The following is a 14,667-nucleotide window of genomic DNA, read 5'->3' as shown; positions in this document are numbered from 1 at the left end:
CGGAGTGGTCACCGTCGCTCCCTCCTCATGGCAGCCCCACCTCTGAAAGGGTCGAAGGAGAAATGAAGGGCATTTGTGGTCTTTTTGGGGGGTAGGAAGAATGCGGGAAGGAGGGTATATTGGGGTTCATCTGGGAAGCACAGCCGCACGCAGTCGCTGAGCTGCAAGCACTGTGGGCTGGCCGGCCTCTCACCCCACAGAGTGGGCCACCTGGACACCTGGCCCTGTGCTGGAGCCATGGCGAGATGGCCACCGGCCAACCTGGGAGCATGAGGCTCCCAGTCTCAGTCAGTCTTCCTGAACCAGACATTCAGCTGCCCTGAATCTACAACACGGATACATGACAAACAAATAAAAACAACCACGACTTTATGGGACGGCCCCGACAGCAGGTGACACACATTCACACATTGAACCACAGTCCTTTGAGGCAGATGCTCCCTTCGCCCCACTTCGCAGACGGAGACCCCAAGGCACGTAAGCAACTTACACACACGCCGGGTCCAAATGCAGACAGGCTTGCTCCAGAGCCTGCTCTCGACCCTGCGCCACGTTCCTGGTGACTGGACCGAGTGCAACTGAACGTGAAAAGCATGTCCTCCTGTCCCCGCCTGTGACACGTCACATGTCACAGCCTACACCACACACGACCCTCCTAGACGAACAACTATGCCTGGGAAATGGGGAGGGCTGCAGAAAACACAAAGGTTGTCAGAAGACACAAGGATATACCGTTGCAAACTGAGGAAATGAGAATGGAAGTGATTGAGGTTTAAAAAGTATCCGGCAGATTCACTGACGGCTGGACAGACAGACAGCACGTGTATGAACACACAACAGAACGGTATTCAGCCTTAAAATGGAAGGACATTCTGACGCCTGTGCCAACATGAAGGGACCCAGAGGACGTGATACTGAGTGAAGTAAGCTGGTCACAGAAGGACAAGTACTGTGTGAGCACCTCACGGGAGGTTCCTGGAGGCATCACATCCATAGTGACAGGAAGTGGGTGGTGGGGCCAGGGGCGGGGGCGGGGGAGGCGAAGCTAGTGTTCAATGGGGACTTAGTTTCATTTGGGGAGATGGAAAGTTCTGGAGATGGATGGTTCTGACGGTTGTACAGCAATGTGAGTGTGCTGAATGCCACTGAACTGTACGCTCAGAAATGGTTAAGATGGTAACATTTTATGCTATGGGTATTTTACTACAGTTTAAAATGGTGGAAAAAATGTTAGCAGGGAATTTAAAGCAAAGTGAATAAAACATTTGGCTCTTCCGTAATTGCCTCCAGACCAAGTTTCCAGGGGTGCTTCGCGTTTCTGCTCTGGGCAAATGCTCTTGTGGGACAATCAGCTTTGGGAATCAAGGACACGGGGCGGGGGGGGGGGGAGGGGGGACAAGCAGACGGGGATGGGGCTGAGGCAAATAACCCGCATGGTCACCTGCAGAGATATTTCCTGACGTAGAAAATGTCTGGAACCCTCCATGGCAGCTGAGTGCCTCTGTGTGGTGACCACCATGACGGTGAACCTATGTGCCCAGGGACAGGTGCGTGCACTTTTTCACTCCCAAAGGCCGGTCTCTAGGTGTACACTACCTTAGAACATATTGTTTTCTCAGAAAGATTGAGAACTTTGGAAATGCAGACCCTGAACCACAAAAGCAGGAGGTAGTAGCCTGGCGAGCTGAGCAGGAGGCTTTGTATGGTTCCACGTCGAGCTCAGCCCCTAGCTGCCCAGCTGGGTTCCAGGGTAGGAGCGCGTGCGCCCAGCTGTGGGTGTCTAAGTGGCCAGCTCTCATGACACTGCATGTCTGGCCAGGGGAGCAAGTGGGGGACAAAGGGGCCTCCTTCACCGGGGCAGGACCAGCTGGTGGGCTGCTGCTGTCTTGTCAGGTGGACACTTGAGGTCCCTGCATCTCTGGGAACTCTCAGCCCTCTTGGCCAAAGACCTCCCCCACTCCCCAAAAGTGTGGCCTGCTGGGTCGCCCGCAGCCAGGGGAGCGGGTGGCTGGATGGAGATTGTTCAGTTTATGCCACTTATTGTGGGAGAGATGGAGGGTGGCATGCCAGCTACCCCACAGGCAGCAAACCAGGGACAGGGGAGCTGGGACCCAGCCCGCAGTGACCCAAGGCGACCCGCTGGCCCAGTCCTGCTGCCCCCTGCCTGTTGCTGGCACTGAGACCCCCGGCTGCATCAGTTTCACCTGTTTGAATGTCGTTCACACCAGTGGGTCTGATGTGCATGCCCTGGCTCTCCCTCTGCCCTGGCTTTCCTTCCCTGATGACCAGAGCTATACTCTGCACGTTTCTGAGGCCAGGCGGCCCCTCAGTGCCCAGAGGCTGAGGCTACTGGACCCCGTGGGCTCAGGGTGAAAGTGCCCCCTTTCCAATACGAGAGTAGCCTCTGCCGGGTCAGAGGTGAAGATGCCCTGGGCAGTGGGACCCAAGGTCTTGGGGTCCTTGGCACTGCCTCCCTCTCTGTGCTTCAGTCACAGTGGGCTCCCAGAGATACAAAACAAGGGACAACAAAGCGCCTGCCGTAGCTTCTTCCAGAGTCTGCACTGGTAGGTCCGGGGCGGGGCAGGCGCTGAGGCGTGGGGAGGGGCCATGCTGTGCCCAGGCCAAGGGCAGGACAGGTTTACTGAGCCTTCCCATGTGACGAGCACTTTTCAGGCGTTACTTAGTGCCATCTGCAGCCACCCCACAGGGGGCACCACCACTGCACCCACTTCACCTAGGACAAGGTAACTTCCCTCGGGCTTCCCAGCTGGCACGTGGCAGAGCAGGGCACCGCGAGGCTGTCTGTCCCAGGACCATGGCCTCCACCGCTCCGCGTGACCACCACGGGCGGCCCCAGCCCCTCCGACAAAGGTGCGCTGCATTCAGTCGGAGAGGTCTCCTTGTCATTATCTGTCAACTCTGATGACATCAGTGGGGTTCAAGGCTCTAGCCATCCCCCTCCAGGGCCTCCAGGGGTCGGAAATGTCTGGTTTTAATGGCCTTCAGACAGGGCAAGTGAGGAGGAGGAGGGAGGCCAGCAGCTCCCTGACGTCTCAGCGTCCTTGTGGTACCACAGTACCTTCTGTCACGTGGCAGGCAGTCAGGCCGATTTACTTCAGTGGCTGATCTACTTGTCAGAAAAGAGACTGAAATAGAGACGCTTATTAATTGTCACAGCCCAGCTCTGACGCCACTAGAGACAGAGAGGTTATCGCCAGCCAGGGTTCGGGCTGGGAATCAAAAGGTCCTGCTCTTCTCCCCATCATCACCGGCCCCACCTCTGTTTCCACACTGGAAACCCCAAAAGGGTGTGGGATCACCCCCTTCTCCAACTTCCCTTGGTTACAATTTGGCTTATGTTACCATTTTAATATCTGTTTAAAGAACTTAAGTTACAAACATTTAAAGGAAGATAAATGAATATTGCTGACGGCGGCGGCCGGGGATGGGGGTGTCTCTGTCACCTGGCCGGCGCGAGGGGAGCAGACAGGTACTCCAGAGCCCGGAGAGCTCTTGATGGCTCTGCCTGGCCCTAGGCAAGAACCCTCCAGTGAGCAGAAGGACGCTCTGAGCAGAGGGCCAAGCAGGTACGCAGGTGTTATGAGGAAAGGAAACTTTCATGGGGCTTTGCCAGGTGGCATGACAGACACATTCCAGGAGGGGAAAGGTGCCCGTGGGTCAGGGAGCCAACCACACCAGACAGTCAGTCTTGCCCATACTAGGCTTCTCACCAAACCCAAGTCCAAGGTCAGGCAGGGGCGTCTCACAAAGGCTTCCTGCTGCCACACTGGGAAGGTCAGCGAATACACACCCAGATGAGCTACCAGGCAGGAGCCCCTGGGGCTCCCCAGCACTGAGCGCGTGGTCCCACCAAGCCCAGGCACCCCAGCTGAGTGCACCTTTCTCTGTGCAAGGGTGGGAGAAAGGAGCAGGGGCCGAGGCCGGGGTTCCCGGGCCAGGGGAAGCTGTGGAAAGGAACAAGCAAGCCCTGGTCACAGACAAGACACCCCCGCTTCCAGAGCGGAGTCCTCCGGGGCAGGATCCCCAGCTCTCCGGGTGTGGGGACCTGGCTCCCTCTCCCTTCTCCTTCACCTGGTACTAAGAGGTGCCAGGGCAACCTGGAGTATGAGGTGAGTGAGAGGTGACCTTTTCCAGTTTGGAAACCCCAACCGATTCGGCTCTCAACCAGGGTTACAAGTCCCAACAGTGTCAACAGCAAAGGGAGAGGGTACCGAGCAAGGCCCAGAATGAGTGACAGACATTGCAGGATGGCACAGGTTTCAGGACCATGGCCCATCTCCTCCCCCACTTGTGTCAGTTAAATGGCATCTATGGCCACAGAGAGAGAGCACCCACAGTGCCATCCTGTTCCAGCAGCGTTCCGGCTCTGTTTACATGATCTCGGTTACTCTGAGAGACTGTCTACAAAGCTGAGGTTACTCTCCCACTTTACAGACAATCAGGACAGCTCAGAGCACCCAAGGGACTTGCCCATGATCGTAGAAAGTGGTGGCACCCTCTCCACATCAGATCTGGCCCCTCCCAAGGCCACGGCCTCCCTCCTGAATGCCCAAGGTCATCCAGGGCCACCTGCAGGGCTGTTTTCCTGGCGATCACCCCAACGTTGGGTGTGTCACTTGTAAAAAACCACCCTGCCAACAATGACAGCAGAGCCTGGCAGACTCGGTGCTCACCTCCTGCCCTCTGGAACCTCTCTTCCACTTTTCACCCATTTCCAATCATGTTTCTTGAGGACACCTTTGGGAAGTTCTTGGGAAGGATCTGTCACTTCTGACCTGGTGACAGTGTCTCATCTCACCTCTTTCAAAAGATAAAAAGGCCGATCTTTGATACCTCTCATCTGGTCGGGCAGAAAGTGTGCTGTGTATGCGTGTGCGTGTTTGCTCGTTTGCCTGTGCACGTGCATGTTTGCACTTTTGTGTGTGTGTGGTATGTGTACGCTTGCGCGTCTGTGTCTGTTGTGTGTGCATGTTGTGTGTGCATGCTGAGCAGGACCGTACTTAGCCGTGTGTCCCTCCCCTCACGGCTGTGTCGTACAGGTGCCTGGTCCTGGAGTCAGAGCCCTGGGTGTGGTCCTGCCTGTACCACTGACCAACTGCCCGGGGCTGATGACAAGAAGGGGCTGCCAGCTGCCCAAGCAGATGCTTCCTGTCCCCTGTTATCTGATTCTACTGAAGTGCAGTGTCGTGAAGGAAGGGCAGCCTGTGCTTCTCATTTCACAGGGATCAAGCTGGGGATGGGCTGAGAGTGAGGGGGTTTGTTGACAAGTCTATCAGCACGCAGCCGTACATCTGAGACCTACAGAGTACCTACGCTGTGCCTGGCTGGGCACCCCTCCCAGGCTCCCCAGCTGGGGTGCTCCTGGAGAAGAGTGAGATGAAACTGTTCAGCTGGTGTTTGGAAGGTGGCCTCACTCTGGCTTTTCCCTGGGGGGGGGGGGTGTCTCGGGGCAGCTAAAGAGAGCCCTTCTCTAAGCGAGCTCACTGATTGTCCCTCTCTGCCAATCAGAAGCAGGGGTCAGGACTCTCTGGACCCATGCCAGGGGCTTAGAAGGGGAGGGGCCATCAACATGGGGGGGCCTGCTCTGGATCTGGATGCCTGTCCTATGAAATTCAAGTTGGTTAGGGACACTGGACATTTGGTGGGCTTCGTATCTCCAGAGGAGGGCAGGAGGACAGCGGAGCTGGTCCAGGGGGCCCCCTGGTCCTTGTGTAGGACCCCAGTCTCTCTGCAGGGGCCCAGGAGGTAGAGCAGCCCAGGCCAGCCCCTCTGCAGTCAGAGCTGACCACCTGCGGGGACCGGGGCGGGCAGCTGCAGCCGCCCTTGCGGGGCCAGCCCCGCCCCCCAGCACCTGCTCCGCGGCCGGGAAGCGGCGGGTCCTCGCAGCGGGCGGCTGGCGCGGGCGCCCCCCGTGGGCAGGGCCCTGTCTCGCACGTCTGCCTACAGGCTCCCGGGGGTCTCTCAGCCGGAAATGAAAAGGTTAACGCACCAGCCTCCGGACGGACAAACTCAGCCTAATCAGATGTGGGGGAAAGAAAGCTCTGCCCATGAAATGGAAAAACGCCTGCGAAGGCCCCCTCCCACGGAGGGCCGGCCGGTTCGTGGGGGACACCTGGCCCGCAGAGCCCCGCCACCCCCGGACGAAGTCGCGGGGGGCCGCAGCCCAGACAGGGACGCGCGGACGCCGGCCCCCGACTCCCGCCTGGACCCCCACCCGCCAGCGCCGCCGCCGCCCCCGCCGCGACCCCCGCTGTCACCGGGAGCAGCCCCCCGCGCGGGCTCGCACAGCGGGGTCGCCGGGAGGGGCCCCGTGGCTCCCGGGGGCGGGATGGGAAGGGGGCTACCTTCTGGATGCGTCCATCGATGTCCAAGTAGATGGCCTTGGGCCGGTAGCTGGAGGAGCCGGACCCCATCTTGCGCCGAGCGGCTGCACTTGGACTTTTTACTGTACTTTCTCGACGCCAGCGCCGCGAGGAGGGCGGGGCGTGGGAGGGAGGAGGGGGCGGGCGGCGGGAGGACGGCGAGCGGCCAACCAGGGCGCCGCCGCCTCCGCGGCTCGCGCGTCCCCTCCCTCGCTCCTTCCCGCCTCCCTCCCCCTCCCGCCCCCCCTCCCTCCCCCCCCTCACGCCCTGCTCCCCACTTCCCACATTTAAGGCACGCTCTCCTCTTCCGCTGCACTCCAGTCGCCTCGGGGACAGGGCCAAGTGGGCAGCCTGTCTCCAAGTGCCCTCTGGACAAGTGCCCAGAGCTAGCGACACCCTCTGGCAGCAGGGCTGGTCTCCTCCCCATGTGACCAGATTCCCATAGCGACCTCCGCCGGTGGACAAGCAATCCTCATCAAGCACCTGGCTGGCATGGCGCCCTGAGCTATTTGTGGTCACGACCCAAGCCCAAGCACCACTTAGCAGAGAAAAATTTCCCTAGTAGGTCCCTCTCCCCTGCTGTGACCGAGTCCTCCTTTAATGTGAATAGGAAACGGGAAAAGTTCCTTCTCATTCATGCACATCCTTCCCTTAACTTTTCTGTACATTCTAGGGAGTGACAGCCTCTTCCAGCTGCACCAGGAGCTGAAATGGCAATTTTATTTCTGTCTTTAATGTAGCCCGCGTGAGGACTACCCAGCCACCAGCTCTTTGCTGGTTTCAGCACTGTTCTGTCCCCACCCCTTTGTTAGCTGCTACAGGGAGTGTGGGAAAAACAGGAGGGGGAAAAGGAGGGCTTTCAGGCAGATGTGACCTGCGATCACAGTGGGGGCTGCCTTTGCGGTTCCGGTTCCACAATTCTCTCGGGGCTCTTGCAGTGGGAAGGATTGGAGGGGAGGGTGAGTGGGCCTCAGTGCCTGTTACTTTGGGAAGCGGTGTGCGGCTTGTTGTTTCCTTCTGAGTGAATCCCAAGCCACTGCCTTCCATCTGTTGAATGTCTGGGTTTTGCTGCTTGAGAGAGTTCCTGGTGCACACAGGCTCCCGTCTCCCCCAGGCCTGCCCGAGCTGGGCTGACCACTGCCGTGGCTCAGTCATTCCCTTCCTCTTCCCGGCCATCTGGCCTCCACCTGGCACACTGTCACTGGCTCTCCAGACTCCCTCGGGGCCTCCTGGAGCTCCGGGGAAGGTGGGCCCACCATCGTCAGGGGAAGCGTCTTCCTCAGCCTTCGGACAGCCCAGCACGTGTCACTTCATGTCCCTTGCCTGCTCATGGGGCTCCCAAAGGATGATGACACTTTGCCCTTGCCTGGACCATGTCAGGCCTGCGCACCACGAGACTTGCTTTGCAAGTGACTGGGGGCGAAGAGGGAGCAGCCAGGAGGCCTTTGAAGAGCGTGTGGGGAGGTGACCCCAGCTTGGTGGTTACAGCTGGCCACCTGATTCACAGCTGTGATAATGTGTTCCCAGAAAACGGGAGCGAGCGCTAGCATTACGGTTCAGCGCTGTTGTTGCATGTCCTGATGCTATTTGGGCAAATCCAGCAACTGATTTGCGGGGCTGGTATACTGCCTGGCGTGGAAATCTCGCCGCCTGGCAGATGGCTCATTAGCTTGATGCTTCTTTATTCTCCATGTGTTATTGTCATCTGACCCAGGCCTCTTGAATCATCTCCTTCTAGTGCCCTGGAAAGACAAGTGCCCTCACACGGTGAGCGTCTCTGCAGAGCCATCTCCTCGCTGACGGACTGTGTGACTGGTCCCACGAGGGGTGGGCCTTACGCCACCTGGCCCATTCTGTATTTAGAATAATAACCACTGCCATAGGTGGGTGACAGACTAGACCGCTCTATGGATATTCAACCAATGGCACAGCAGTCCTTGCCCCACCTGGGCCCCGATGGGCCACGGCGGCTCTTGCATCTATCAGAACTGTCCCTACAGCGTGTTGGGGCTGTTCTAGGCACAGAGCACCCCCTGGAGATCTGAGAAACAAAGCCTCTGGCCTGGAGAAGCCGGCGTGAGAGTGGGAGACAGACAAGATGGGATAAATAGACATGACACGCAGTGTGTTGGATAATCATTAGTGCGAAGGAGGAGAGTCATGCCGAAGCGAAGGCAGTGTGGATGGAGGGGCACGGAGGGGTGTACATGGGAGGAACGAACCTTCTAGCAAAGGGAGCGTCCTCATGGCAAGGTCCCTGATGCAGGAGGCAGTGTGGCTGGAGGGGACGGAGGCAGTGGGCAGAGGGGCTCTGCAGTGTGAGGTCAGAGAGGGGCCAGGTGGCAGGTCCTGCGAGGGCCACACAAGTGACTTGGCTCTACCCGGTCAGGTGTGGCCCACGCAGAAGGATGAGCAGAGGCCGAAGGGGCCCACTCACATTCTAACAGGGTCATCCCGCTCTGGGTGGGCAAAGCACTAGAGGGGGAGGGTTGCAGGCAGGAGACCACTGACTAGGCTGCCGCAAAAATCTTTGTAAAGTGATGGTGGTGAGAAGTGGATGGATTCTAAATCCCAGTGTTCGAGTCTTTCCTGTCTGCTCATTTCTTAGGCTGCTGTTATTTCTGCTTTTTGCTCTCCTTCCCTTTCCTATAATGTGATTCTGCCTAAACTGATGCTTTCTCATTCTGACGGCCCTGCAGGAAGATTCCGGACCCGACCCTCCCTTGGGAGCTCACCGATCTGCCGGAAGTTCTCCCTGGCGTCCTTGACTTTCATTCTTGATCCCAGCGTGGCCACCAGGAATGCAGCCAAAGTTCCCAGAATCAAGATAAAAACAAAAGAAACCGCCTGCCTCTGTCAGGTGGGCAGGGGCTGGAATGAGGAGCCGGTGGGGAACAGGAGGCCTGTGGGTCTGTGGGAACTTGGCGACTAAGGGGCAAAGCCAGTCCTGGGGAAGTTCCAGGGAGGGAAGTTTCCAGCCATCCGGGGCTGTGGATGTGAGATCCTGTCCACCCGAATCTCATGGACGGGGTGGGTGAGGTGGGGAGGGGTGGGGTAGGGGCGGGGTGGAGGTGAAGGAGCTTGTGGATGAAAAAAAGGGGTTCTATGGAAAGTAACCTGACAGGGTGACCTGATCGTTAATTCCTATCTGGGCAGGTCCTGGCGAGTAGTCTCGCCCCAGGCATCTAACTTCCTTAGTAAAAGGCTTATCTTTGCCTTAAGCCAACCCTGTCCCTTGTTCCTGTGTGTCTAGGTTAACACACCTTTGACATAAGCAGTAACCACCCTCAAGAGAGCCCAGAATCTTGTTAACTATCCTGTAATCCCATCCCCATCTTGCCTTCTCCTACCTCCATGTAATCTTCCTGACGTTTCCTCCTTAATCTCAAATGCATAAAAGAAACTCCAAAACTTATTATTCTCAGGAGCATTTGAGATCTTGCTCCCCGACATATGTCGTCAGATTCGCTCATATAAACGCTTATAAAAATTCTCTATAGGTCTGGATGTTTCTCAAATCGACAAGTTCCTGGAGATGCAAAGCTGCTGGGCTCCTGAGATCAGAGTTGGGTCCGAGATAACCACACAGGGTCAACTTTAGTGCATTTGATTTACACACACACACTCTTCTTTCTCTCTATGGGTTTGGCAATTACAAAATCATTCCTAGTTGTAAAGATTTCAAACAACGTACTGGAAAAGTCAAAGTCCCTGCAGGTCCTTCTTAGACATTGTCCTGTGGGTCTCTGACATGCATGCTCTTTAATCTGTTTAGATAAGATGCCCTATGTGATGGGTGTTGAGATTTCCCCAGTATTTTTTGGTTGTAAATGGTATAAAAAAAAAAACAAACCACCCCCACGTATATCCTTTGGTAGATGTGTGGCTATACTGTAGTACCGATTATTAGAAGTAAGATTTCTGGATAAAAGTGCACGCACATTTAAACTTTAGATTTTACCAACTTGCCCTGCATAATGGTAAGGGACCTGAGCACCCAAGTCCAAAGTGTGCAGATTAATGTGGGGGTTCCCACCAACAAGCAATTCTCAGACACCAGCTGGACGTCCTACAATTCAATTCAGTCCTGACACCACGGACCCGTAGGTAGGATCTGGTCCCACGGGCTAAGGGCTCAGTCCCACAAGACTGCCTCCTTCCCCGTCAGATGCCACCCGCAAGTTCAGGTGGTCACCTGCGCTTCTGATTGACGGGCTATAGACTGGAGGTTCTCGATTAATTTCTTAGAATGGCTCAGAGAACCCAGAGAAACAAGTTACTTACCCGATTACTGGTGTTTTACAAAAGGATGTAACTCACGAACAGGCAGGAACATAGGGCAAGGTGTGAGGAAAGGGCACAGAGCTCCCGAGCCCTCTCCAGGGTGCCCCTCTCCCTGAATGTCCACGTGATCACCAACCTGGAAGCTCTTAGAACCCCGTCCTTTTGGGGTGATTATGGAGACTTCCATGCATAGGTACGATTGATTAACTCATTGGCCATTGGCGATTGATTCAATCTCCCACCCCTCTCCCTCCCCACAGATGGGGATGCGACAGAAAGTTCCAAGGTTGGTTCCCCCTGAAACCTGCTCCCATCCTTAGGTGACGTAAATGCTTTCCAAAAGTCCCCTCATTAACAGAAACTCAGGTGAGGTTGAAAGGGGTTTGTTACAAATATCAAGACACCTTTATCTCTCTGATCACTTAGGTGATTCCAAGGGTTTTAGGAGCTCTGTGCCAGAAATGGGACGAAGACAAAACATGTATCTCTTGTTATCAATCACAACATCACACATGGCTATGCCAGCTCATGCTCCCACCATCAGAAAACGAGTGCCTTTCCACCACACTTTGAATTAAGCAGGACTTAACCCTGTTCATATTTTCCAGTCTAAGAAACAGGGAGCTGTCTTGTTTTAACTTGCATTTCTGTGTTTGTGAGTGAGATGAGACTCTCCTGTTTGTGGCCATTTGTGTTTCTCCAGTGAATCCATATTCTTTGCCCTTTATTCTATTTTTTAAATCTTCTATTATCAATTTACACTAGCTGCTTCTGTACAAAAGATAATAACCTTTGACTCTCATATATTTACAAATATTTTCTCCAAGCCGGGGCTAACCTTTTAACTCTGTTTACATCTTCATAATGTGGCTGAATGTGTTTAAATAATCAAAACCCACCACTTCTCCTGTAGGCATTCTGGATGGCTTGTCGGCTTAAAAGGGGGGTATCATTTATAATAGAAAAACTTAAAAAGAAAAAAAAGAGAAAGAAAGAAGTGACCTAAATTTCCAAAGAGTGGGACTGACTAATTAAGTTGTGGCACATTTGTTGAAGGGAAGATCAAGGACAATAATTATGACAAGTCTATAGAGACCGAGAAAATTCCAGTAACTTCAGTGACAAAGTAGAATGCACAGAGCACTTAGGCTCTGGCCATTCATCAGGAACACAGCCTTGTGTCAGCACACGCCCCGTGCCAGGAGGGGACCCAGCCCCTGCTCCAGGGTTTGCAGACGTGTGAAGCTCCGTGAAAGCTGGGAGAGGATTGAACCAATCGGGGAAGAGACTATGAAATGGCTGTGTTGGGTGGTGGGGTTCTAGGCATTTTTTCCAAAACATTTTTCTAATGCTGTGCTGTTATTTTTGGCATAAAATTGGGAAAAGAGGAAGTGTTAAAGTGATAAAATTAGCATGGATGGAGCAGTTTTGTTACCCTCCTCCCCCCATTCTTAGAAGTGACTGGATAGGAAAGAACACATCTGCTTTATAAGGGTGGCATTGTGACCCCATAGGGCTGAGCAGGGCCTCAAGTCACAGCTGTGGCGTGGAGTCACCTGCTTACGAGAGCCCTCAGCTGGCCTCCCCTTCCTGGGGACAACGACTGCCTTTGTGGGAAGCTGGTGGGGCAGTCCCTCTTTCTTCCTCTCTCTTTCCATTTTGTGGCCTCCTGCTGGGTCCCCTGCGTCCTGCCATCCTCACGCGTGTGTCCTGGATTTTCCTCTGTCCCTGTCATTTCCCTGGACAGCCTCCCTGAGGACTTCCCATTGCCTCCCAGCGTGCACACCAGGCCTCTATTTTCTGCCCGTCCTTTTCAGTCCCCACCCTCTCCCTCTGAAGACACCAGACACTCACCGTCACAGCCATGGTTTTGTACCTTGTTTCATCCGAGAGAACGTCCCGTTTCTCTCCTCCCTGTGGTCACCTCTTCTTTAAGATACATTAAGGAGTCATCTATACAGTGCCATCTTCTCTGAGCCCCAGATCTCTGGATGGGGGTGGGGGTTCCTCCGCTGGGTCCCTGAGACCAGGCACCCATCTCAATCCCCGATTTGTGGCCCTGGACCATGTACGAGTCCTCCTGAGCCTGGGGTGAAGGTGACAACAGCTGGCCCAGAGCTCTCTGAGGGTTAGTCGGGAGCCTGGGATGAGGCGGGAGAAGCGTCAGCCCAGGGCCTGGCACACACTGGGAGCGTGGGCTGTTTTATGGTGGCTCCGGTGAGGCCCGCCCGGCAGCACTGCAGTGACACTCACCCCTGCGCTGTAACCATCCCGTCCTCTCGCTAAATTATGACCTTGTGAAGGGAGACTGAGTCCTGGGGTCTTCCTGCCAGGGGCCGGCCCGCCACCCGGAGTTGAGTGGCCGCCAATGTCCCATCAGTGAGTGACTGTGTGATTTCGCAGCCAGCTGCACAAAGCTCGTGGCCTGCGCTGAATCTTTGACCTTGGCTTAATTAGCGTTAAACTGGACACAGTCCCAGCCCCTTTGGGCTACAATGGTTTTTCTGAGTTTCGGAGAAGAAAGGGCTGCTTCATGCTGACCCCGAGAGGCCCTTTCCTCACCCAGACCCCCCCATGAGGAATGCATTTCCTGTCTGCTCACTGGGAGCTGGAGCCCCTGCCAGACCACGGCCCCCTGCACGGCGGGCAGCGGGGCTCCAGTGCAGCTGAGTGGGTGGCTCAGCCAGGGAATGGGCGGCTGCCTGCGTGTGGGAGGCTCCCCTGCCCGGCACACAGCCACGCGCCACACTCTCCAACATCTTTCCACCAAAGCTTGATGCGCCTCTAACTCATCTTCCCCGTGGTCTGTTGCAAGGACCAGTGCTAACTAACCGTGGCTGCTGTCACACTGCAGGACCACAAGCGGGCTTGCCACGTGCAAAGGCTTTAGCGACCTGGGCCGGCTGGCCCCTCAGGCCAGTTCACGCATTAGGAACTCAGATCATCTGAGCGTGACTGACAGACACCCTGGGGTGGGGGTGGGGGTGGGGGGTGGACAAGTGTCTCAAGGCCCTTTGGCTGAAGAACGACCCCAACTTTCTCCAGAACACTGTCCCCTGTGATCAGAAGGTGGGCAGAGTGGGAAAGCTCATTCCAGTTCCCAGAGCTGCTGCGTTAATTGTGAGTGGAACAAAGAACGACGTCATAGATTGAAGGAGGGTCCAAGTATGACAAAGTGGGGTGACGTGGGGATTTGGATACTTTGGGCCTATTGGCTTGGGGAGGGATTCTAACAAACACCTGCCACCGGAAGCGGCGGCTTACCAACTAGCCCTCATTTCTGTGATCCGCTCACTTCCTGCCCATCATCTAAAATTCTTTGGCAGTGGGGGAAAAGGCCTCCCACCAGACACTGACCCAACAGTCTGATTCCTTTTCATTAGGGCTCCTGGGGCGCATACTGGGAGAGCGAGGTCGGCGTCAGGATCTGGTCTCAGCATCTCGGGCTGCTGCAGGTGTTCCCAGGCTTGTAAGTCAGCGTGCAGGCTGCTCCAAGAACCAAGTCCCCTCCTGCTTGGCTCAGTAGTGAGCCTGCCGTCGTCTGTGGAATCAACTGCACACTGGTGAGCTCATTTCCAGAAATAGGAACAAAAGCCTGATTCTTATGCAGCCCCGTACCCGATGCCTTGCTAACAGCCTACATCCGTAGGTCCTGGCTTTCCAACTTCATTGCAAGCTTCTTAAAGATGGAGGTTGTGTTCCATTTATTTTGGTGGCCTCCACAGTGCTTGGAACGCTTTAAAAATATACGAAACGCTAGTTTTAGGGGCCAGAGCTGGTGATATTTTAGTGAAAAGAAATGCTTCCATAAACTCCAAGTTCCATTGTGGCCATGCCTCTTGTCAATTCGTGGTTCATTTCTTGAGTGCCTGCCTGTCCAACTGTGCAGGAAGTGCCTGGTCTTGTTTCCTGATAGAGACCCTCACCCTCCCATGTGGCCCAAACCCCAAGGGTTTATGAAGGTCAAGGGGAGGGGCCTCTGAATCCTTCCGGAGGGGGG

General features: G+C 55.4%; 1 protein-coding gene across 3 annotated transcripts in view; it reads right to left on the bottom strand.

The window, feature by feature from the left end:
- Window positions 1–6,614, bottom strand: part of PDE9A (phosphodiesterase 9A) — a 96,374-nt gene extending 89,760 nt beyond the window's left edge. Inside the window, exon 1 of one of the 3 annotated variants that reach the window (XM_081073772.1) lies at window positions 6,366–6,614. In XM_081073772.1, the coding sequence (XP_080929898.1) occupies window positions 6,366–6,434 (69 nt within the window). In that variant the 5' untranslated portion in view covers window positions 6,435–6,614. The remainder of the gene's footprint in view (window positions 1–6,365) is intronic. The other 2 variants (XM_081073773.1, XM_081073774.1) reach the window with 2 other exon arrangements.
- Window positions 6,615–14,667: the final 8,053 nt, after the last annotated feature.

The sequence above is a fragment of the Rhinolophus hipposideros genome (assembly GCF_964194185.1).
Source record: "Rhinolophus hipposideros genome assembly, chromosome: 2".
NCBI classification, from domain to species: domain Eukaryota; kingdom Metazoa; phylum Chordata; class Mammalia; order Chiroptera; family Rhinolophidae; genus Rhinolophus; species Rhinolophus hipposideros.
Note: the sequence above shows the minus strand (reverse complement) of the source record. Positions and strands in the feature narration are given on the sequence as shown.